The sequence below is a fragment of the Euleptes europaea genome, chromosome 2, assembly GCF_029931775.1.
Source record: "Euleptes europaea isolate rEulEur1 chromosome 2, rEulEur1.hap1, whole genome shotgun sequence".
NCBI lineage: Eukaryota > Metazoa > Chordata > Lepidosauria > Squamata > Sphaerodactylidae > Euleptes > Euleptes europaea.
The window spans coordinates 3,097,259-3,122,530 of record NC_079313.1 but is presented as its reverse complement, the minus strand read 5'-3'; the positions used below and the strand labels follow the sequence as shown (position 1 = coordinate 3,122,530).

Here is a 25,272-nt window from a genome sequence, read left to right as displayed (position 1 = left end):
GGGAGCTTTCAAAAATGGCAACCTTTGCTTATTTGTTTTCTTTTCTTTCTTTTTTCCTAATTTGGGGGGGGGGAAGCTGGCAGAAGAAAACCCTTGCATTTTTTGGGCGTTTGCATATCTACACAGTCTGGGCTTTAATTTGATACCTCATTAGTCTCTCTCTCTCTATGACCGCAATGAGTCTCTAAAAGATTATCATATCAATCACTGACTCTGGTTTCAGAAATGGCTGTATGGATCATAAAAACAGGAGCGGACGAGTTATGTTTTGCAGCAAGCGAACGATGCGAAAGCCAAGTTGGCGTTGGCGCGGAACCAACGTTCTGTGTATTTTGAAGCATGTGAGAATGGTCGCTTGTTGCCCCTAGACTTGTGGGGTGGAGCAGAACGCCACTGTGTGTTCTACGGATGGCAGGCACCATCCCATAACCGTGGGATACTCTCCCTTCCCATTTGGAACAACAGCTTCTCTGGCTTGCCAACGTTGCTGTGATATTCCCGGTACGATCCCATCTTCTCCTGCCTTGTCGTTGGCCAAGGTTTTGGTTGGTTGTCGATAACAATCGTAAATTATAAATGAAATCACGCTTTCTCACGCTCCACAGGCTGACAACTTCCCTCCCAGTCTCCGCAACTAATTTTCCAAAAGGGTTCTGCGTCTTTCAAGTATCGGTGGGTTTCAGAACTGGGGGCGGGGGTCGATGGTGGAGCGGTCAACCAACAGGATCATTGGTCAAAAAAGAACTTGGCCTGAGCAGGCCAAAAGGTGGGGTTCTTCACATGGCCTCTGGCCTCTTCTTTCCACAGCCTCGGTATTTGGAAACGGACGACCAGCCTCACCTTCTGCATGCAAAGAGGGCAGGTCTTATTCCGAGTCTGGGTGATATGCCAGAGGTCGATGCACCTACTGTGAAAGGCGTGAGCGCACGAGAGGATTTTCAGGCTATCGTATTCTAGATACTTCTCCAGGCAGATGGCACATTCTTGATACTTGGAACCGAGAAGTGAGAAGCCGGTCGTTTCGTTCCCTCGTTCTCGGGAAGGCTGGTTGCTTGCCTCCCTCTGTCTCTTGCACTTCGATAAATATTTCTCGATCAGCAACGAGGCGATCATGGCAGACACCGGGATGCAAGTGATCCAGAAGATGTGGAAAGTTGCAGTTTGTGAGCAGGGACCCGGGAAACGGATATGACACTTGCAGGCGGGAGCCGTCGAACGCATGGCCTGAGAAGCACCATTTGAGCTGACATGCAAATGCTCGGGGGCCCGTTTCCCAGAGCAATGGTGCTGCTTCAGGGTGCTGGAAGCCCCATCGGCAGTGAACATGGAGGGGATGTGGATCTTCTGCTCGGCATCTGCCTTGCTCGCCATGCGCTCAAGGCTTTGGGGGTTCACGTTATGCACGGCGGCCTCCTGGTATCCCGCTCGCTGCGCGTGAAGGACCTTGGTGGCGGAGCAGTTGGAACTATGGATGAGTGCAATGAACGCTGAGGAGGAGAAGGAGGAGTTGGGTGGACCTTTGATGGGGTGGCATGCATTCTTGGGCCTCGCCTCAACCAGACGGCCCGCGAGCCCTTCCGTGGGGAGAGGCGGGTCGGAAAGGGCTGGCAGAGCCCCGAAGTCTGGGTCAGAACAGTTGTGGCTGCAGACGGCGCGGAGGAGACCTTTCCCAGCAGGAACTTGGAGGAGTAAGAACACCGTAACAAAGTGAAGAGGTGGAAGAAGCGACCACATGCCGGCAGATGGTACTGGAGGTCTGACGAGGTGCTAAATCCGACCCGAGGGACGGCTGGGCGGGGCAGACTTGAAGGGGAAAGCTTTGGCTTCAAGGATCTAGAGAAGGAGCCACGCCCTCGAGATGGCTCCTTTGGTTTCCATGAGAATCGAGACTTGCCACTGGATCTGTCCAGACCTTTCTCCCCTTCTCAACAGGCTTGGCCTGTTGGCTTGGCACTGACAGCCACCTGCATCTTCCCCTTGACTATCAAAGCACTTTCTCCATGCAGCCATTGTGACCTCATGACTTGTCTTCATGGTAGGGTTGCCAGCCCTGGGTTGGGAAATACCTGGATATTTTTGGGGGAAGCCTGAGGAGGTAGGGGTTTGGGGAGGGGAGGGGAGTCAATTGGGTATCATGCCACAGAGTCCACCTTCCAAAGCAGCTATTTTCTCCAAGGGGAACTGATCTCTGTCGCCTTAGGGTTTCCAGCTCTAGGTTGGGAAATACCTGGAGATTTTGGGGGTGGAGCCTGAGGAGGGCGGGGTTTGGGGAGGGGAGGGACTTCAATGCCTTAGAGTCCAATTGCCAAAGCCACCCTGAGCTCGGCCTTCGAGCTGGGCAGGGCAGGGTAAAAGTGCAATAAAATAAAGCATCCAGTTTCTCCAGGTGAACCGATCTCTGTTGCCTTTTTTAGGTGCGGTGACCAGAACTGTACACAGTATTCCAAGTGTGGTCTCACCAGAGATTTGTACAAGGGCAGTATGATATCAGCAGTTTTATTCTTTATTCCTCGTCTAATTATGGCCAGCATGGAATTTGCCTTTTTTACAGCAGCCGCACACTGGGTTGACATCTTCATTGAGCTATCCACTACCACCCCAAGATCCCTTTCTTGGTCTGTCGCTGCCAGCACAGATCCCATCAGTGTATATGTGAAGATGGGATTTTTTGCCCCAATATGCATCACTTTACACTTGCTCACATTGAATCTCATTTGCCATTTTAATGCCCATTCTTCCAGTACACAGAGATCCTTCTGGAGCTCTTCACTGCCCGATTTTGTTTTAACCACCCTAAATAATTTGGTGTCATCTGCAACTTGGCTACTTCACTGTTTAACCCCAACTCCAGGTCATTGATGAACAGGTTGAAAAGCACCGGTCCCAACACAGATCCCTGAGGCACCCCACTGCTCACATCCTGCCATTGGCAGAACTGACCATTGATTCCTACTCTCTGCTTCCTATTTTTCAGCCAGCTCTCAATCCACAAGAGGACTTGTCCTCTTATCCCATGACTATGAAGTTTGCTTAGCAGTCTTTGGTGGGGGACTTTGGGGTAAGAACATAAGAAAGGCACTGCTGGATCAGACCAAGGTCCATCAAGTCCACCATCCTGTTCACACAGTGGCCAACCAGGTGCCTCCAGGAAGCCCACAAACAAGATGACTGCAGCAGCACCATCCTGCCTGTGTTCCACAGCACCTAATATAATAGGCCTGCTCCTCTGACCTTGGAGAGAATAGGGATGCATCATGACTAGTATCCATTTTGACTAGTAGCCATGGATAGTCCTCTACTCCATGAACTGCCCTCTGAAAGCCTTCCAAGTTGGCAGCCATCCCCACATCCTGGGCAGGGAGTTCTACAATTTTACTATGCATTGTGTGAAGAAATACTTCCTTTTATTACATCATATTGTCTGGAGGAGGGGATATCTTCCTATAAATCTACCCTTCACATCCCCATCTGGGAGAAGCAATGTGGTGTGGTGGTTTACAGTGTCAGACCAGACTTCAGGGTGTGTGTGTCTTGGATTCAAATCCCCACTCTGCCACAAAGCGAACTGGACGACCCTGGGCCCGTCACTTTTTCTCTTCTGAATCTACCTTGTTGCGAAGATGAAGAAAGGAAGAGGGGACCCGTGTCTGTATGCTCCTCCTTAGAAGGAGGCCAGGATAAAAACGAGCTGGACATACGGAGCTAGATTCGAGGCAGGCGGCTCCTTCGCCTGGTTTTGCACTTCCCCTCTTGGCCATTTGGTCTCCTCCTTTCCCCCTCCATGTCATTAAAAAGAACATGCAAGGTAATCTTGTTTCTTCCAAAAGCCCACAGCAGCTTACATGATTTGATAATAGCTTCTAAACACACCAGGCACCTCTAGCCGGAGTTACCATAAGACCTCCATTACCCCCCTCCCCTTCTCTCATTTGTCTCATTCGGGCTATTCCTTAATCTCTTTCTGTGATTATTCTGGCTTAAAAGCAGGTGGGGGGACCCCGCCTTTCCTCTCCCCCCCCCCTTAACACGTCATGCAAATTGAGTTAACTCCCAAGGTGTTTCTGCAGTCTGGAAGAGATGCCAAACACTTAAGCCGCGAACATGCTTCTCCGGGGTAAGTCCACATTGCAATTCCTCCCAACAGCTGAACAAATCAAACACCTTTTCGATAATGCGGGAAGATGGAACAAAGCTGCCGGGAAAGAGAGACCAGGAAGGGAGGCCAGGAAGAACTCGGCGTTGGACATATTAGCTACGGCTGGTTTACAAAAACCCACTGTTCCGCACTGGGCCAATCCCTTTCTCAGACTCCTGGAGTGTGAGCAGGCACCTGGGAGCAAAGAACATGGTTATGTTTTTACCCTCCCAGGGCGAGTTCAACAGATAAGCCTGTTTTGGGGTTGCCAGGTCCCTCTTTGCCACCAGCGGGAGGTTTTTGGGGCGGAGCCTGAAGAGGGCAGGGTTTGGGAAGGGGAAGGACTTCAATGTCATAGAGTCCAATTGTAAAAGCGGCCATTTTCTCCAGGTGAACTGATCTCTATTGGCTGGAGATCGGTTTGGTTGTAATAGCAGGATATCTCCAGCCTGGAGGTTGGCAACCCTACAGTTGCCAGCTCTGGGTTGGGAAATACCTAGAGACTTTTGGGGCGGAGCCTGAGAAGTGCGGGGTTTGGGGAGGGGAGTGACTTCAATGTCATAGAGTACAATTTGCCAAAGCGGGCATTTTCTCCTGGTGAACTGATCTCTATCCACTGGAGATCAGTTGTAATAGCAGGAGGTCTCCAGCTAGTACCTGGAGGTTGGCAACCCTATCCTGTCTAGGCCTGAATTTGTCTAATCCCCTTTCAAAAGCCATTTCTAAGCAGTTGACCACAGCCACATCATGTGGCAGTGAGTTCCAGAAGTCCATTATGCATAGGATTGCCAACCTGCAGGTTATAGCTGGAGATCTTCTGGGATTACAATTCATCTCCAGGCGACCGAGATCAGTTCACCTGGAGAAAATGGCTGCTTTGGAAAATGGACTCTATGGCACTATACGCCATTGAAGTCCCTCCCTTCCCCAAACCCTGCCCTCCTGAGGCTCCATCCCCAAACCTCCAGGTATTTCCCAACCCGGAGCTGGCAATCCTAATTTTGCATTACCTGGAGATGCCCTTTGTTTTTCTAGTTCTCTGCCAATCAGTATAGGTGACCCACTCTAGGGGGAAATCTCTCTATTGCTCTTGCCATTCAACTTTTTTTACTTTGATAAACTTCAATCATGTATGGCCTGAGTCATTCCTTTTCCCTCTCTTAAATGGGCCCTGACCTGAATAGCCCAGGCTAGCCTGATTTTGCAAGATCTCAGAAGCTAAGAAGGGTTGGCCCTGGATAGTACTTGGATGGGAGACCACCAAGTAAGCCCAGGGTTGCTATGCAGAGACAGGCAATGGCAAACCACCACCTCACCTAGGGTATTGTGTTCAGTTTGGGGCACCGCAATTTAAGAAGGATGTAGATAAGTTGGAACGTGTCCAGAGGAGGGCAACAAAGATGGTGAGGGGTCTGGAGACCAAGTCCTATGAGGAAAGGTTGACGGAGCTGGGTATGTTTAGCCCGAAGAGGAGAAGTCTGAGAGGGGATATGATAACCATCTTCAAGTACTTGAAGGGCTGTCATATAGAGGAGGGTGCCGAGTTGTTTTCTGTTGCCCCAGAAGGTCAGACCAGAACCAATGAGTTGAAATTAAATCAAAAGAGTTTCCGTCTAGAGGACATTAGGAAGAACAGTTTCTAACAGTGAGAGCGGTTCCTCAGTGGAACAGCCTTCCCTGGGAGGTGGTGAGCTCTCCTTCCCTGGAGGTTTTTAAGCAGAGGCTAGATGGCCATCTGTCGGTCAATGATGATTCTATGACCTTAGGCAGATGATGAGAGGGAGGGCATCTTGGGCATCTTCTGGGCATGGAGTAGGGGTCACTGGGGATGTCGGGGGGAGGTAGTTGTGAATTTCCTGCATTGTGCAGGGGGTTGGACTAGATAACCCTGGTGGTCCCTTCCATCTCTATGATTCTATGAATGTCTCTTGCCTCAAAAACCCGACGGGGTCACCATAAGTCGACTGTGACTTGACGGCACTTCCCACCACTACCAAATATAAAAAGCTCCCAGGGAGGAGTATTTTCCTACATTTGCTACCAGATCAGATTGAACCCAGTGGAATTAGACTGACTCCAAATTCCGGTAAATGAAGGGTCTAACTAGGAGGACCCTAAAATCTGGGGCTGGTCCCAGCAGATCTTCAGTGATGGAATCTGCAATGTGAGGCCAGCCGAGACAGGACTAGTCCTACAAACTTTTTAAAAGAAAAGAGTCAGCAGTGGTCCAAACCAGGAGGTCCGGCAGCCCGAGCCAGGCACCGTACTTTACTTGCCACCACGATAGCTTACCAGATAATAGGGATGTTTTTGCTGCTCATGAGCACCACCAGTATGTCTGGCCAAAGAGGGGTATTACGCCTATCAACCGAGCAGGTGATGCAAAAGGTTCACTCGGCCCTCCAAAACCTCTGATTCCGATCGGCTGCTTAGTCCGAGTGACTCGTCTTTGAGGTAAAGGTGCTTTGACCCAGGTGCTCCAAGACTGCTCCTACCGACTTATTTCACACTCCCTCCAGCTTCCCAGTTTGCAAAGCTCACCTGAGTGTGAACCAGCATCGTGTAGTGGTTAGGAGCGGCGGACTCTAAACTGGAGAACCGGGTTGGATTCCCCACTCCTACAGATGAGTGGCAGACTCTAATCTGGAGAACCGGGTTCAATTCGCCACTCCTTCACATGAGTGGCAGACTCTAATCTTCAGAACCGGGTTCGATTCCCCGCTCCTCCACTTGAGGCCACCTGGGTGACCTTGGGGCAGTTCTCTCCGAACTCTCTCAGCCCCACCTACCTCACAAGGTGTCTGTTGTGGGGAGGGGAAGGGAAGGCAATTGTGAGCTGCTTTGAGACTCCTTAAAGGAAGAGAAAATGGGGGTATAAAAACCAACTCTTCTTCTTCTTCACCTCCTCCTCCAAGCTGCCAGCCCTGAGAGCTTCCAAGAGACATGCATTTTATTTTTGTAAAGAAGCATGGCATGAGATCACATGCATCCCTCCTGTGTAGTGGTTAAGAGCGGTGGTTTGGAGCAGTGGACTCTGATCTGGAGAACTGGGTTTGATTTCCCACTCCTCCCCATGAGTGGCAGAGGCTAGTCTGGTGAATTGGATTTGTTTCCCCGCTCCTCCACATGAAGCCAGCTGGGTGACCTTGGGCTAGTCACAGCTCTCTCGGCCCCACCTACCTCCCAGGGTGTCTGTTGTGGGGAGGGGAAGGTGATTGTAAGCCAGTTGGAGTCTCCCTTAAGTGGTAGAGAAAATCGGCATAGAAAAACCAACTCTTCTTCTTCTTCTGAAAATTAACCCCGGCTCCCAGCAAGAAAACAAAGGGGACAACGGACGGCATTGAGGGGAATTTCGTTGTTTGCAATTTCTCAGGTCGGCCTGCAGTCCGTTGGGAGTTCCTCCCTCCTTCTCTCTTCGATGTGCCCCCTTCTCCTGCTGCGTCTTTCTCTGGCCGCCAGCGACGGCCTCCTCATCAAGGCCCCTAGGTCACCATGTTGACGTGCTGTTTGCAAATCGGGCAGATCTTCCCCTCCCTGGGCTGGATGAGGAGCCAGGTATTGATGCAGGTGTTGTGATAGGCGTGGGCGCAAGGAAGGATCTTCAGCCGGTCGCCGGCCTCGTACTCGGCCATACAGATGACGCACAGGTCGTATTTGTCGCCTCTTTTGAAGGTCTTCACCTTGATCCGTCTGTCCCTCCAGTACCATTTCATGCAACCGGCCACCGCCAAGAAGCTGATGCCCATGCTGAGGAGGATCACCAGCCCAAAATCCTGGAGGAACTCAATGATCATTTGCTGGGTACAGTAGCCGGGCCAATATTGCAGGTTGTGCCGCGCCGGGTCCCACGCCGAGACACCGACGTTGTCCCAACAGGGATTGTAGTAACCCCGCGGGATCACCATTTTGACCACGGTCTCGTTTTTGAAGCGGACCACCTTCCTCAGGAATTTGGAGTCCGACTCCCCGATGAAGAGGGAAGGGATCGAGATCCGCCTCCGGGTCTCTTCCACTTCAATGGACATGCTCACCAGCACGTCGGAGTAGAGGTTGTGGATGATGGCCGCCTGGTACCCGGCTTGCTGGGCGTAGAGCACCTTGACACTGAAGGGGCAGTCGTACCTCTGGATGAGCACGATGGACCTGGGGGAGAACCTCTCGGAGGGCGGCGGGGCTTCTATGGGTTGGCAGGCGTTGGCGGGGACAGCTTCAAAGAGGTAGCCCTTCAGACCCACGTGGGAGATCACCGGGCCAAAGCAGGCGGGCACCGCCTGGGCGTCAAAGCAGGTGGCGTTGTGGGAGAAGACCAAGTGGACGAAGGGTTTCCCCGAGACGGCCTCCAGGAGCAATGAGAAGAGGAGCAAGGGAGGAGGAGACAGGAGCGAGGACCTCATGCTGGAGATTGTCTTCTCTAGATGGGACAGTGGAACGGATCGTTTGGAGGAACATCTGGTTCTCAGCTGGGCATCTTGGAGTGCGGTTTGGGGGACTTCACTGCAACGTCCACAGGAAGCCTTTGACTTTGAGCAGTTCACTGTGGTCACCCATGTCCCTCTCGCCACTACAGTTCATGACCCCCAAACTCAACACCAGCCGTTTGAAGCAGCATCAGCCCTTATGACATCATTCGGTCAGTGCTTGGACTGTATCCTTGGCTGAGGAATAGAGAGGAAGACAGATGTGTATGTGTGGAGACACACACACACACACACACAGAGAAAACCAGACAGCCAGCATGGTGTAGTGGTTAAGAGCGGTGGTTTGGAGCAGTGGACTCTGATCTGGAGAACTGGATTTGTTTTCCCACTCCTCCACATGAAGCCAGCTGGGTGACCTTGGGCTAGTCACAGCTCTCTCAGCCCCACCTACCTTACAAGGTGTCTGTTGTGGGGAGGGGAAGGGAAGGTGATTGTAAACCGGTTTGATTCTTCCTTAAGTGGTAGAGAAAGTCGGCATGTAAAAACCAACTCTTCTTCTTCTTCTTCCAAGAAGGAAGAGAATCGTCTCTATATCCCCAGGGCTAAGAGGGTCCCCCTCCCATCTCTATCCAATTATCTGTTTCGCTTCAACTTAAGACTGGATCACATATGCATGCTCGTCTCTCAACTACAGCACCAAATGTCTTGGACACAGATTATACATTCCCCCCCCCCCCGATCTAATTTTAATCCAAGCAAAGAAGTCATCTGTCCACTTACTACTTAGTAGAAGGAATGAGGTTTCTCTCCACCCTCATCTCCCCCTCTGGTCTCCTATCTTTCTCCCCATTAGCACTGGGAACACTGAGCTCTCTTAGAGCTCTCTCAGCCCCACCCATCACAGGGTGTCTGTTGTGGGGAGGGGAAGGGAAGGTGATTGTAAGCCGGTTTGATTCAGCCTTAAGTGGTAGAGGAAGTCGGTATGTAAAGAACAACTCTTGGTTTGGGGTGGAGCCTGAGGAGGGCAGGGTTTGGGGAGGGGAGGGACTTCAATGCCATGGAGTCCAATGGCCAAAGCGGCCATTTTCTCCAGGTGAACTGATCTCTTTCGCCTGGAGATCAGTGGTAATAGTGGAACATCTCCAGCTAGTACCTGGAGGTTGGCAACCCTAGGCCCCTTAGAGAGCCAGTGTAGTGTAGTGGTTAAGAGCGGTGGTTTGGAGAGATGGAGTCTGATCTGGAGAACCGGGTTTGATTCCCCACTCCTCCATGTGAAGCCAGCTGGGTGACCTTGGGCTAGTCACAGTCTCTCAGCTCCACCTCCCTCACAAGGTGTCTGTTGTGGGGTGGGGAAGGGAAGGTGATTGTAAGCCGGTTTGATTCTCCCTTAAGTGGTAGAGAAAGTCGGCATATAAAAACCAGCTCTTCTTCTTCTTCTTCTTCTTCTTCTTCTTCTTCTTCTTCTTCTTCTTCCTGACACAACTTGCATCTCATCGCTGATGACCCCAGGTTTCTGGGCCATGATGGCTCCAAGCATTTGACTCCTGACTGATGCCCACCGGATTGCCACTCCAGGCTCCTGACCTTTGGCAGCTGAATCTCCAGCCTTGCTTCACAGTCCCTGCCTTGGCGCTCCCGGCATTGCCTCAGTGGGGGCTTCAGCCCCAGTGCTAACTGGGGGCACACTAGGGAGACCCAACCACTGGAGAAGAACACGGTCAGAGATGTGACAGCTAATGCCATGCAACCGTCCCTTGCCTTTGTGTCAAACCCCATAGGAGCATCGGATATCCGCCGCCCTCCATTTGTATCCTCGGGCCCCCAAACAACAACTGGGCACTCCGTCCCTCTGCCAGGCAGGCCTGCGAAATGCGTTGCCGTCACTTCCTCGGGATGTTCCCCTCGTCCCCGGCTCCTCTGGGCCCGCCGCAATCGACTTGCTCGTTAGGATTTTGATTTATTTAAATGTCAACAAGCCACAAAGGAGATGCAGCCGAGGCTGCGTGAGAGAGGAGCAATTACAGGGAAAAGGTCCCGCTTCGGCACTTGAAAGAAGAGCCAAACTCGATGGAAAGCAGAAGCCAACGGCTTTACTTTTAACCAATCACTCACCAAAGCCCCTTCATCCATCTTGTTCCTTTCCCTTCCCTTCTCTCCCCTCTCCTCCCTTTCCTTTCCTTCCTCTCCTCTCCCCTCCCCTCCTCCCCTTCCCTCTCCTCTCCTCTTAGGGTTGCCAACCTCCAGGCAGTAGCTGGAGATCTCCTGCTATTACAACTGATCTCCAGCCGATAGAGATCAGTTCACCTGGAGAAAATAGCCGCTTTGGCAATTGGACTCTAATGCATTGAAGCCCCTCCCCTCCCCAAACCTCAGGCTCCACCCCCCAAAACCTCCCACCGGTGGTGAAGAGGGTCCTGGCAACCCTATCTCCTCTCCTCCCCTTCCCTCTCCTCTCTTCTCCTCCCCTTCCCTTCCCTTCCCTTCCCTCCCCTCTCCTCTCCTCTCCTCTCCTCTCCTCTCCTCTCTTTTCCTTTCCTTCCCTTCTCTCTCCTCTTCTCTTCTCTCCTCACCTCCTCTCCCTTTCTCCTTCCTCCCTCGTTCCCTCTCTCTTTATATTGCTCTTTCTATCTAACAATCAAGTTTCTAGCCCCTTGGAAGCCAAAGGCCAAATACAGTGGCCGGGGACAAAACGTTGCTCAGCTCCTTTTCCCTGCCCACGACTAGCACAAGTCGAAAAATGTATGCAACGTACTCATGCAAATTATCTCAACGAGCACCATTTGTACAGGTTCCGCTTCTCTTCACTCTGCATTGGATTGACTAGTGGCAGGATTTTAATCTTTTTTTTTTTTTTTTTTTTTAACGGTGGAATACATGCAACCCCTCTGACTAGCTGGAATCAAGCATCAGCTTTCTGGTTTCTCCACCAGCCGCGGCTTCTGCGTAGTCTTCAAAGGGGGTCCCACGTGGAGCTCCCAGCGGCAGTCCAGCTTGGAGGTTCTTACTGCATGTATCGTGGTGGCTAGATGGTTGTTTCCCAGGAGAAGGGGCAGTCGGTATAACAAGGACCGCGGAAAGCAGCCGACATCAGAGGCCCTTGGCGCGGAGACTCAGATGGAACCTTTCAGCAGTAGACTTTAGGGTGAAAATATTTAACACCAGCACAGCAGGTTTACACCAGTATTTCAGCGCTGCGATCCAACAGTAAAGAATCTGCCCTCACTGTTTGTACAGTTATTATCCGGACCCTGGAGTGAGCTGGGCCTGTAGGCAAACCTGACATAAAACCACTTGTTATTTGATCACCACGCTATCAGCTTTGCCCGGGACCTTCTGGAGACTTATTGTACCAAAAAGCCAAGGTGGCATGTGCTGTTCCCACACCACAATACCTGGACGTTTCTTTACGCTGCTGGTTGTTAGTATGGATCCTGCTACACATTCTGCATAGGAAAAGGGGATGCGGTAGCTTTGCAAAGACCCCTCTTTAGAAAGTAAGAACATAAGAAAGGCCCTGCTGGGTTAGACCCAGGCCCATCAAGTCTAGCGGTCTGTTCACACAACCAGGTGCCTTTAAGACCACAAACAAGATGACTGCAGCAGCATTGTCTTGCTTGTGTTCCAACGAACCTAAGATAACAGGCACGCTCCTCTGATCCTGGAGAGAATAGGGATGCAGCATGACTAGTATCCATTTGGACTAGTAGACATGAATACCCCTCTTCTCCATGAACATGCCCACTACCCTCTTAAAGCCCTTCAAGCTGGCAGCCATCACCACATCCTGAGGCAGGGAGTTCCACAATTTAACTATGTGTTGTGTGAAGAAATACTTCCTTTTGTCTGTTTTTAATCTCTCACCCTCCAGCTTCAGCAGATGACCCCGCATTCTGGTATTATGAGAGAGGGAGAAAAGCTTCTCCCTGTCCACTCTCTCCAAACCATGCATCATTTTATAGACCTTGATCATGTCTCTCCTTAACCGCCTTCTTTCCAAGCTTTGCATCCAGAAGATCTCTGGTTCCCCACTCCCCCACATGAAGCCAGCTGGGTGACCTTGGGCTAGTCACAGCTTTCTTAGAGCTTTCTCAGCCCCACCTACCTCACAGGGTGTCTGTTGTAAGGAGGGGAAGGGAAGGTGATTGTAAGCCGGTTAGAGTCTCCCTTAAGTGATAAAGTTGGCATATAAAAACCAACTCTTCTTCTTCTTCTTGTGGTGGTTAGAGTGTCGGACCAGACTTCAGGGGTTCTGGGTTCAAATCTCCACTCAGCCACAAATTCGCCCTTTCTCTGCCGAATCTACCTTGTTGCGAAGATGAAGAAAGGAAGAGGGGACCCATGTCTGTACTCTGCTCCTTGGAAGGAGGCCAGGATAAAACTGAACCGGATATACGGAGAGAGATTCGAGGCAGGCAGCTGCTCCTTCGCCTGGTTTTGCACTTCCCCTCTTGGGATGAGGCCATTTGGTCTCCCCCCCCCCATGTCATTAAAAAGAACATGCAAGGTAATCGTGTTTCTTCCAAAAGCACACAGCAGCTTACATGATTTGATAATAGCTTCTAAACACGCCAGGCACCTCCAACCGGAGACACCATAAGACCTCCATTACCCCCCTCCCCTTCTCTCATTTGTCTCATTCGGGCTATTCCTTAATCTCTTTCTGTGATTATTCTGGCTTAAAAGCAGGTGGGGGCCCCAACCTGATACTTTACAACAAAATTCGGTCTCCCTTGCAGGTCCCAGTAGGGTTGCCAGCCTCCAGGAACTGAGTATCCCTATGGGGTACTGACATGCCATAGTCAGAGGGACGCGGATGCAAGCCTTTGGGAAGTCCACAGTAAGAATGAGAACCATGCAGTAGACATGCAAGTCAGAGAAAAAGACACACATTTATAGGTCTATGGGGAAGAACGGACGAAGAACAGAAACGTCCGTCTTCTTCCTCTTCCACCTAAGGATAAAAAGACTCACCTGTGGTTCCTTCTTCCTCTTCTACTGAAGGATAATTAGACTTCTTTATGTTTCCTGTTAAATAGAAAGAAGGAAAGATATTCACATTGTATTTATTGTGATTGCTGGCACATTCTTGTGTGCAAATGCATTGTTGATACTGTTTTGTAGTAGGAAATTTGTGCATACTTATTCAATTTGTTGTTAGAATATACTTTACATTGGGAGTATATTACTTGTTGCCTTTCTGTGCACTTTAGGGTTTGTTTAACCTCCAGGAACTAGCTGGAGATCTCCTGCTATTACAACTGATCTCCAGCCGATAGAGATCAGTTCCCCTGGAGAAAATAGCAGCTTGGCAATTGGACTCTATGGCACTGAAGTCCCTCCCCTCCCCAAATCCCGCCCTCCTCAGGCTCGGCCCCCAAAACCTCCCACCGGTGGCGAAGAGGGACCTGGCAACCCTAAGCGAGGGGGATAACCGGCCTGCTGACTTAGGGTTGCCAGGTCCCTCTTTGCCACTGGCAAGAGGTTTTTGGGGTGGAGCCTGAGGAAGGCGGGGTTTGGAGAGGGGAGGGACTTCAGTGCCATAGAGTCCAATTGCCAAAGTGGCCATTTTCTCCAGGTGAACTGATCTCTATCGGCTAGAGATCAGTTGTAATAGCAGGAGATCTCCTGCTACTACCTGGAGGTTGGAGCAACGCAAGACAGCACTATAAACACTCTGTCCTTTTGAGACCCATATACAACTTTTGGTGGTCCTCTTGAAACGTTACCTATTAGGGTTTTGAGACTTTTATTACTGATACAGGTCACTGATGAAGCCATAGGCGAAACGTGGTCCCGATCTAGACAACACGTCTGGCATCGTCCCTTCGTGGCTTTCTTCCATTTTTTGCATATAGTTGCTTGACAACTGGACTTAATTACTGCACGAATCAGAGACTTCTTATCAAAAGACACCTAAGTGGGTCGTATATTGTGACTTACCTGTTCAATTAGGATCAGTGATATCCTTGCTATAGTCTTTTTTGGATTGCTTATTGTACATTTGTATCTTGTATCTTTATTTGTATATAATTGTATATATTTTGCACTTTTTCACTATAAAATTCACTTTTTGCATAAGAAATTTGTTTATAGTGCTGTCTTGGGTTGCTCCAATTATCCTTACAGCACTGAGCCTTTATATTTGCAGGGACTACCTGGAGGTTGGCAACCCTATGCTGACTCCCTTTGTGTAGATTTCTGGAGGAGGATATTGAGATCCTGACGTTCAGAATCAGGCCATTTCTTCCATGCCCTATTGCCTTCAACTTTTCTTAGCATTATTCTAATTATTCTTATTTCTAATAAGTTAGAACATAAGAAAAGCCAAGGCCCATCAAATCCAGCAGTCTGTTCACACAATGCCCAACCAGGTTCCTCTGGGAAGCCCACAAACAAGATGACTGTAGCAGCACCGTCCTGCCTGTGTTCCACGGCACCTAATATAATAGGCCTGCTCCTCTGATCCTGGAGAGAATAGGGATGCATCTTGGCTAGTATTCATTTTGACTAGTAGCCCTCTCCTCCATGAATATGTCCACTCCCCTCTTAAAGCCTTCCAAGTTGGCAACCATCACCACATCCTGGGGCAGGGAGTTCTGCAATTTAACTAGGCATTGTGTGAAGAAATACTTCCTTTTGTTTTGAATCTCTCACCCTCCAGATTCAGCAGGTGACCCCGCATTCTTGTGTTATGAGAGAGGGAGAAAAGCTGCTCCCTGTCCACTCTCTCCACACCATGGAAGTCATCTTGCTAGATGGTCATATGTGAGCAGTGCTGATTCTATGACCTTAGGCAGATGATGAGAGGGAGGGCATCTTGGCCATCTTCTGGGCATGGAGTAGGGGGTCACTGAGGATGTGGGGGGAGGTAGTTGTGAATTTCCTGCATTGTGCAGGGGGTTGGACTAGATGACCCTGGGGGTCCCTTCCAACTCTATGATTCTATGATCTACTAAGTCATATATTTCTGTATACCTGGGGAGTCCCCTGAGCATACAGAAGGCTGTCTCCTGGCGGCCTGGTTCGACTGCTTTTATGGCCAGCAAAACTACCTACTTGACTCACAATGAGGATTTGGAGCGGCCCCCAGCGAAAACCGGCCCTCCGAGCTCCCGCTCCTGCCCGCGGCTGATAGAAATTCAGTCCACAGCCCCTCTGCATTCATTGCCTGCGCATGTGATCATTTGTCTACACGGGTCACCTTTTCCTCATTTCCCAACCGGATCCTGCCAGCAAAGCCGCGGTTTCTGCTCTGCCTCTATTTTCCAACCAACTTCAATCCATCTAACGGCATTACCGAAACCGTGTTGACTGTTCTCCAGTCCCAAGCAATAACAACATGTACTTTTTGCAGATTACCCTTGGGAAATGGAGGCTCGCGGCTTAGCCTCGGCGTGCATTCTTAGAGGCCAACTATGTAATTGGCAGGGGAAGGGGCAACATGGTTTGTTGTGGGTGGTGGTGGTGGTGGGGAGTGAGGCAGGTGGCTTTTGCGGAGGGGTAGCAATCCCAGAGGGGAGCAACGGGAGCAAGTGGTTGTTGGCGGCAGAGAAAGAAAGCCAGGCGGTGACCTTGCCCAGAGCCTATTAAGGAATGCAACAAAACAAGAGAATCGGACGGGTTCCAAGGACGGTTTCAATTTATTTCGGTCTGTGTGGATTTTTCTCCATTTCCAGAACTGTGCAAGAATTCTCTCTCTCTCGAATTAAAAATACCGGCACGTGCGCTAGTGTTGTAGCCCTGCTTCGTGGTTTGGAATCATGCTCCCCTTTCCCCACAATCCCGATTGTTTATGGGTCAGCTGTGATTATATGGTGCAGAAGAAAATCCACTTTGCACATGCTCAGGAGACCAGCTTTTTAATATTATGAATCCTAGCAGAAAAACAGATTTCGGAATGAATCCGGGCCACTATTTCAAACTTCAGTATGTCTTTAGGAGTAAGATTCAGCAAGACTTAAAGATTAAATATAGGTATATTTAAAATCAAGGAAGGAAGGAAGGAAGGAAGGAAGGAAGGAAGGAAGGAAGGAAGGAAGGAAGGAAGGAAGGAAGGAAGGAAGGAAGGAAGGAAGGAAGGAAGGAAGGAAGGAAGGAAGGAAGGAAAAGAGAGAAAGAAAGCTGGAGGCACAGGATTTTCCCCTCTGAAAATTCGACCCTTAAGTCTTCATTTTCTTGCTATTTTCTCTTTCCTTGCACCAGTTTTTTTCCCTATAAAATGTTCTCATTTTTCAAAACTTTTGGCACATAAACGTCACATAAAGGATGTCTTTATAAATTACATAAAAGAAGCATCTCTGCCAGCACCGAAAATGCATGGACTGAAACCATTCACGCTGACAACAAATGGAAACAAAGAGAACCAGGAAAGTGCTCCATTTTCTTCCTTTCTTGATTTTAAGAGCATCTGTGGCGGTTACTTTCCGATATCTCCAAATGATTGCACATCACCACATGTCAAAGAACTGTCGTCCTCTGCAGCAAAGGGGTTTGCGTTTTCCAGCGAGCTTAGCTAACACCTAGATGTATTTAATTGTTTATAACAAGGGTCATTCACTGTATCATGGAGAAGCTTCCAAATTCTCTTCCCCCATAAGAATTCTTTCAGGGAACATACCATTCCTGTCTGAGATGTCCCTGTTCCAACAGAGAACTGCATACATATTCTTTGCAAACACCCTTGCGCTGATTAGTTCTGGATTTTTGACAGGGAACATGCTAGATCCTCATTTGGATACGTCATGTCATTGTGGGGGTATTATGGAAGCACAGAACAGAAGTTTGTAGACTGTTGCAATGGAACATTGCAAGATCTAGGGAACTTTCACACATGCCGAATAATCCACTTTCAATCCACTTTGCAGCTGGATTTTACTGAGTGAAACGGCAAAATCCACTTGCAAACTATCATTAAAGTGCATTGAAAGTGGAAGGAAAGTGAATTGTTCCGCATGTGTGAAAGCGCCTTTAAGAACATAACAAAATAAGAAAGGCCCTGCTGGATCAGACCAAGGCCCATCAAGTCCAGCAGTCTGTCCACACAGTGGCCAACCAGGTGCCTCTAGGAAGCCCACAAACAAGACGACTGCAGCAGCACCATCCTGCCTGTGTTCCACAGCACCTAATATAATAGGCCTGCTCCTCTGATGCTGGAGACAATAGGTATGCATCATTACAAGTAACCATTTTGACTAGTAGCAGTGGATAGCCCTCTCCTCCATGAACATGTCCACTCCCCTCTTCAAGCCTTCCAAGTTGGCAGTCATCACCACATCCTGGGGCAGGGAGTTCCACAATTTAACCATGCCACATTTTAGCTATTAACAATTTGATGGGATGCAGGCCTGCTCAACAGTTCACCCAGGCGTTCAAGAGAACGGATGGAATTTTTCAGGGGGGGGAAGGCATTCATTATAAGTAGATAGGTGCATCCGATCATTTAAATATTGGCTGTAGACCAGGGGTGTCAAACATAAGGCCCGCGGGCCAGATCTGGCCCCTAGGGACCTTTTAGCCGGCCCACAAGCCAGCCGGGGAAGCCACCCTCCCCTCTCAATCTGGGCTGGTGAGGCATGGCCTGGCCTTACCAAGTGGCATTTATGTCCTATCCAGCCCTCATAACAATTGTTCAACACCCTGTTGTAGACAATTGGTAGCCATCTGTCAGCAATGCTGGTTCTATGACCTTAAGCAGATGATGAGAGGGAGAGCATCTTGGCCATCTTCTGAGCATGGAGTAGGGGTTAATGGGGGTGTGGTGGGGGGAGGTAGTTGTAAATTTCCTGCATTGTGCATGGGGGTCGGACTAGATGACCCTGGTGGACCCTTCCAACTCTATGGTTCATAGGGTTGCCAATCTCCAGGTAGTAGCAGGAGATTTCCTGCTATTACAACTGATCTCCAGCCGATAGAGATCAGTTCACTTGGAGAAAATGGCCGCTTTGGCAATTGGACTCCATTGCATTGAAGTCCCTCCCCTCCCCAAAGTCCCTCCTCCGCCCCAAAAACCTACCGCCAGTGGCAAAGAGGGACCTGGCAACCCTAATGATTCTATGGTAACGGGTATATAGGAGTCTGTTGTAAGGAACCATGGATTCTCCCTTCTCTCTTTTGAAGGCCCTCCTGGAAAGATGGCTGCCCCAGGGCATAGAAAGGTGACTACAGTAATGGTTCCTAGCTGAAACCTTCAGCAGCACACAACTGGGGGGGGGGGACACTTCTCCCATCCCCCTTCCTTGGATTACAATCCAACCTCATCTGTAGAAATCCCCTCCAAATATGACAATCAGTCGCCTCCTGATTGTAAGCAAACTCCAATCACCAAGAGGTGATTCAACATGTACCTGAACATCTCTTGATTTCTCAGTGATTACCATACCCTCGGTGATCGGCAGCTGAGTGGAATAGCACCTTCGCACCAGGGGTGACAGCAGATGGTAACCAAAGTTGCAGGAGGATCTGAACAGGTTCATCCACACAGTCGCTTGTTGAGGTCATTCAGTGATGGGTGTGAAGGCGTGAAACAGCCCCCCCCCCCCAAAAGGAAGAAGAATTGGTTTTTCTATGCTGACTTTCTCTACCGCTTAAGGGAGAATCAAACCGGCTCACAATCGCCTTCCCTTCCCCTCCCCTCAACAGACACCCTGTGATAGGGTCGCCAGCCTCCAGGTACTAGCTGGAGATCTCCTGCTGTTACAGCTGATCTCCAGCTCATAGAGATCAGTTCACCTGGAGAAAATGGCCGCTTTGACAATTGGACTCTATGGCATTGAAGTCCCTCCCCTCCCCAAACCCTGCCCTCCTCAGGCTCCACCCCAAAAACCTCCCACCAGTGGTGAAGAGGGACCTGGCAACCCTAGTGGTGATGGCTGCCAACTTGGAAGGCTTTAAGAGGGGAGTGGACATGTTCATGGAGGAGAGGGCTATCCATGGCTACTAGTCCAAATGGATGCTAGTCATGATGCATACGTATTCTCTCCATGGTCAGAGAAGCATGCCTGTTCTATTAGGTGCTTTGGAGCACAGACAGGATAAATGCTGCTGCAGTCGTCTTGTTTGTGGGGCTTCCTAGAGGCACCTGGCTGGCCACAGTGTGAACAGACTGCTGGACTTGATGGACCTTGGTCTGATCCAGCAGGGCTTTTCTTATGTTCTTATATAAGTCTGCGGGAGGGAAAAGGAGGACGCTCATTGGGCTGTGAGAAAATGTGCATATGCGAAACGCTGCCGATTGCGACTTGCCGTAGCGTTGAACTACTAGCAAAGTAACCCACCGAACAGGCTAAAAGTGCTGCTCCCGGACAAGGCAAGCTGCTCGACGAAAACCGGCTCCTTGCTCACAACCGGTGAGCAGAGCGTGAGCCGAACCGTCGAGCGTTCGAGCATCCCTAGCTGGGAGCCAGTGTGTCTTACTCGATGCCTAAATATCACAGGGTGCGGACGCACACATTCGCTTCCCCAAGCGGCGGAACGGACGCTGAGGCAAAACTGAACGTCGGTGCCGCTTGCCACTTTAGCGAGCTCAGCGTCTCCATCCAAACTCCAACAGTGAGTTGCCGGTAAGCCGGAGGCGATGCAACAGCTGTGCTGTTTATGTAGGAGCTTGTAAGCCTTTTGCAACAACAACCCAAAGAGAAATTAAAAAGGGGAGCGTTTTTTTTCCTCTCTCTCACGAGGAGGGGGAGCAGGGAAGGAATCGCTCACGCCGCCTGGGGTAACGTTCTGGCTCTGAATAACCCCCGTCGTGGGATACTCCAAATTGGATTCTGGCGCTGGTTTTTACAAGCCGAGGCCAGCTGCCGGCTCCATACAGCTGTTGTTGTTTGCTTACTTCTTTGTTATGAACTCTCTCTCTCTCTCTCCTTTTCCAATTTTTGCTCCAATTTAAGGCCTCAGCAAGAGTTTGTCAACCGCGAATGGCAAAGGCCAGTTTGGCCGCAGCTGCCGGCCACATTTTTGCGCAAAAGAAATCAGGAAGTGGAGGAGAGAAGGTCAGTTAATTATTTCAACACATGATGAGTTCTCAGCTGTTTTTTAAAAATTTTAATTCTGATGTTTTCTGTTTTCGGCATTCTCTCGTTTCGTTGGGGTTATTATTTCCTCACAAAAGGCAATGAAGTAGCATGTGGATAATCGCATGGCTTCTCGGTCGCTTTCTAAAAAGAAAGTCATAGAATCATAGAGTTGGAAGGGACCACCAGGGTCATCTAGTCCAACCCCCTGCACAATGCAGGAAATTCACAACTACCTCCTCCCCCACACCCCTAGTGACCCCTACTCCATGCCCAGAAGATGCCCAAGATGCCCTCCCTCTCATCATCTGCTTAAGTTCATAGAATCAGCATTGCTGTCAGATGGCCATCTAGCCTCTGCTTAAAAACCTCCAGGGAAGGAGAGCTCACCACCTCCCGAGGAAGCCTGTTCCACTGAGGAACTGCTCTGTTAAAAACTGTTCTTCCTAATGTCTAGACGGAAACTCTTTTGATTTAATTCCAACCCATTGGTTCTGGTCCAGGCAACAGAAGACAACCCGGCACCCTCCTCTCTATGACAGCACTTCAAGTACTTGAAGATGGTTATCATGTCCCCTCTCAGGCTAAACACACCGCTCCTTCAACCTTTCCTCATAGGTCTTGGTCTCCAGACCCCTCACCATCCTTGTTGCCCTCCTCTGGACACGTTCCAGATTGTCTACATCTTTCTTAAATTGCAGTGCCCAAAAGTGAACACAATACTCTAGGTGAGGTCTAACCAGAGCAGAGTAAAGCAATACCTTCACTTTGCGTGATCTGGACACTATACTTCTGTTGATACAGCCCAAGATTGCATTTGCCTTAGGAATGCTTCCAAAATTCTCCTCCTGGCACTGTTATAACACAGCACCATCTTCTAGAGTGTGTGGCTGTATCTAGGGTTGCCTGGTCCCTATTCGCCACTGGCAGGAGGTTTTTGGGGCGGAGCCTGAGGAGGGTGGGGTTTGGGGAGGGGAGGGACTTCAATGCCATAGAGCCCAATTACCAAAGTGGCCATTTTCTCCAGGTGAACTGATCTCTATCAGCTGGAGATCAGTTGTAATAGCAGGAGATCTCCAGCTAATACTTGGAAGTTGGCAACCTTATTGGCAACCCTACAAACACCCTAGAAACACTGTAAGCTGCTTAGGGCTCCATGGGGGAACCGAAGTGGGGAAAAGGAGATGAGAGGGTGGACATTCCCTCCTTCACTCATTCATTGCCACGGCATGGGCAGGTCTGTTTAGCAGTGGGTCCCACTTCCTAAAGTTTGAGAACCACTGGCTTAAAGGAATAACCATGGACAGCCAGAGTTCTCCATTTTGCAAATGAAGTGAATTTACTTCTTCAAGGTCACGCCTCGGCCTTGCGAGGGGATCGGCCTTTTTCCCTTCCAGCCGCCCATCTTCATACCTGACGCCTTCCCGGTTCTCATCACCATTTTTAATGATAGGAATATTGCACCCGTGTGACTTATAAGTGCTATTCTAAGGAATGGCCAGTCGATATATTTGTTTTCTCGTTTGATATATGGCCGCGATAGGAAACCATGCGTGAAGTTTATTAAACCGGCCTAATTTTCTATCAGTTCTGAGGACTATCGATCCTGTCCATAGAAGTTATCTGACTTTAGCACCAGCATAGGTTTAAAAAAAATCATTTAAAAGCAAAGTGGGGGTAGAGAAGAAACTAATTCTGCAGAAGAATCGCTAACACGGAATATAAAGAACCTGATTTGAATGCAGCTGCAAAATCTCTTGGATCAATGGGCTGAAGTGTTGATTTTTTGGGGAGGGTGAAGACATTAGAAAGGAGGAAGCACAAATCAAGCAGGGTCCAGCGTGCACCTCCCGCGAGCTCTCAAGTTGCAGAGAAAATGATTCATGCTCCAGATCCGAACAGTTCAGAGCATAGATTAAGCATTTACATCAGGGGTGGGGAACATCAGGCCCAGGGGCCGTATGAGGCCCACGAAATCATTTGGTCTGGCCCTTCATGGGTCCTGGCAGATCTCTAGCTCAGAAGGATGCTGCCCTGCCTGAATCTCTTGGGCCCAGCTGGGAACAGCAGAGAGCGAGTCGCTCTACGTGGCAGACACTCGGAGCCGACCCCGGTCGTGCCCCTTGGCTAAACGTTTGACCAAATATAGCAGGCTAATTTTTAAGTTCATAATTTTGTATGGCCCATGAATTATGTTATAAATATCCAAATGGCCCTTGTCAGAAAAAAGGTCCCCCACTTGATTTACATGGAAACAGTTTCAGGCAGAGGATTCTGGGAAGAAGAAGAATTGTTTTTTATATGCTGACTTTCTGTACCACTTAAGGGAGACTCAGACTGGCTTACAATTACCTTCCCTTCCTCTTCCCACAACAGACACCCTGAGAGGTAGGTGGGGCTGAGAGACCTCTAAGAGCTGTGACTAGCCCAAGGTCACCCAGCTGGCTTCATGCGGAGGAGTGGGGACTCAAATCCAGTTCACCAGATTAGCATCCACCACTCATGTAGAGGAGCGGGGAATTGAACCCGGTTCTTCAGATAAGAGTCCACTGCTCTTAACCACTACACCGCGCTGGTGCACCCGCTACAGGTAAAAGACGTTAAAGTGGGGAGCTGAAGAAGCAGAGCATGAGCTACATAAGAATGACAACAGCAATAAAATAGTAATAGTAGTAGTAGTCGTCGTCATCGTAGTAGTAATAGTAATAGTAATAGTAATAGTAATAGTAATAGTAATGAAGAAGAAGAAGAAGAAGAAGAAGAAGAAGAAGAAGAAGAAGAAGAAGAAGAAGAAGAAGCAGCAGCAGCAGCAGCGAATTTAGTTGTTCGGCTCTTTTTGATTGCCTGTGTTGTCGCTGGTTTCAGTCTGCCTCAGTTTCACTACTGCCAACACAAAAAGGATCATAGAAAAATGCTTTAATTGCAACAGGAATACTTCAGTGTGAAAAAGAGACATTGGGGCAAAGTCAAAGGCTCCCAGGTTCATTTCTCACAAGAGAGAAATTAAATCCAAAGGAGAGTGTTTGCTTGTTTGACTGTGTGGATTTTCAAAGATGCTGCTATGGCATCAGCTGCCGCCCCCAGCACAAGGATCTTCACCGTGTGACTGAAGGTGAGCTGCGGCAGCCATTACGGGGCTGACCCCGCCTCCTGCAGCAGCCATTTTGTGGCGGACATTGTGCGCCCACCCTTTTGTGGCAGAATTTCAAAAGTGCCCACGGGCTCCAAAATGTTGGGGAATTCTGTCCTAGGCCATGGCTGGTCAACAGGACTAGGGCAAACATAAATTTTTATTTGGAGAGGCAAGAAGTTTATATTACCAGTTTGAAAAATAATAAATATGCAGCGTTACTTATTCTCTGAGGATGCTAAGCTAGAGGTTTAGTATGAAGTACTGTGTGTGTGAAGTGCCGTCAAGTCACTTCCGACTCATGGCGACCCTATGAATCCATGTCCTCCAAAATGTCCTATCTTTAACAGCCTTGCTCAGGTCTTGCAAATTGAGGGCCGTGGCTTCCTTTATTGAGTAAATCCATCTCTTGTTGGGTCTTCCTCTTTTCCTGCTGCCTTCCACTTTCCCTAGCATGATTGTCTTTTCCAGTGACTCTCGTCTTCTCATAATGTGACCAAAGTACGACAGCCTCAGTTTAGTCATTTTAGCTTCTAGGGTCAGTTCAGGCTTGGTTTGATCTGTAACCCACTGATTTGTTTTTTTGGCAGGCCACATAATAATAATCAACCAATGTAATTCAATAGTTTGGATGAAGGGGTCAGCATATACTTAGATAGCTTCCGTTTCGTTATAGACTTATTTTCTCCTTAGATTTAAGAATGCATTTTTAGATAGATGTAAAAAGGTAAAGGTCCCCTGTGCAAGCAGTGGGGCAGTTCCTGACCCATGGGGTGACGTCACATCCCGACGTTTACTAGGCAGACTTTGTTTATGGGGTGGTTTGCCAGTGCCTTCCCCAGTCATCTTCCCTTTACCCCCAGCAAGACCTCGGAAGGATGGAAGGCTGAGTCAGCCTTGAGCCGGCTACCTGGTCGGGATCGAACTCGAACTGCTTGTGAGCAGAGCTTTTGATTGCAGTACTGCAGCTTACCACTCTGCGCCACGGGGTTCCTAGATAGGTGTAAGAAGGTACAAACTGACATAAACCCGCTCCAAATTGTAATTGATGGAGATCTTGTTGCAAATATTGTATTTGTATATGTTGGATGTGCCCTGACCTGGATGGCTCAGGCTAGCCTGATTTCTTCAGATCTCAGAAGCTAAGCGGGGTCAGCCCTGGTTAGCATTTGAATGGGAGACCACCAAGGAATACCAGGGTTGCTGTGCAGAGGAAGGCACTGGCAAACCACCTCTGTTAGTCTCTTGCCTTGAAAACCCCCAAAAAGGGGTCGCCATAAGTCGGCTGCAACTTGACGCACTTTACACACACACACACACACACGCACACACATGTTGGATGCATCTTGTATGTGATGTTTTATGTTGTTGGAAATTTTTAAAAAGGACTAGGGAAAACACACTTGGTTGTGGAAAGTGCATAGAATCATAGAATCACAGAGTTGGAAGGGGGCCGTAGAGGCCATCTAGTCCAACTCCCTGCTCAATGCAGGATCAGCCTACAGCATCCCTGACAAGTGCTTGTCCAGCCTCTGCTTAAAGACTGCCAGGGAGGGGGAGCTCACCACCTCCCTAGGT

At 49.3% G+C, this 25,272-nt stretch overlaps 2 protein-coding genes across 2 annotated transcripts; both read right to left on the bottom strand.

The window, feature by feature from the left end:
- Positions 1-726: 726 nt before the first annotated feature.
- Positions 727-1,734, bottom strand: LOC130493997 (E3 ubiquitin-protein ligase RNF167-like). The gene has a single exon (XM_056867628.1). The coding sequence runs from the start codon at positions 1,732-1,734 to the stop codon at positions 727-729; it is 1,008 nt and encodes a 335-aa protein (XP_056723606.1).
- A 5,883-nt stretch (positions 1,735-7,617) lies between these two features.
- Positions 7,618-8,529, bottom strand: ZNRF4 (zinc and ring finger 4). The gene has a single exon (XM_056867627.1). It carries the CDS (start codon positions 8,527-8,529, stop codon positions 7,618-7,620), a length of 912 nt encoding a protein of 303 aa, XP_056723605.1.
- Positions 8,530-25,272: the final 16,743 nt, after the last annotated feature.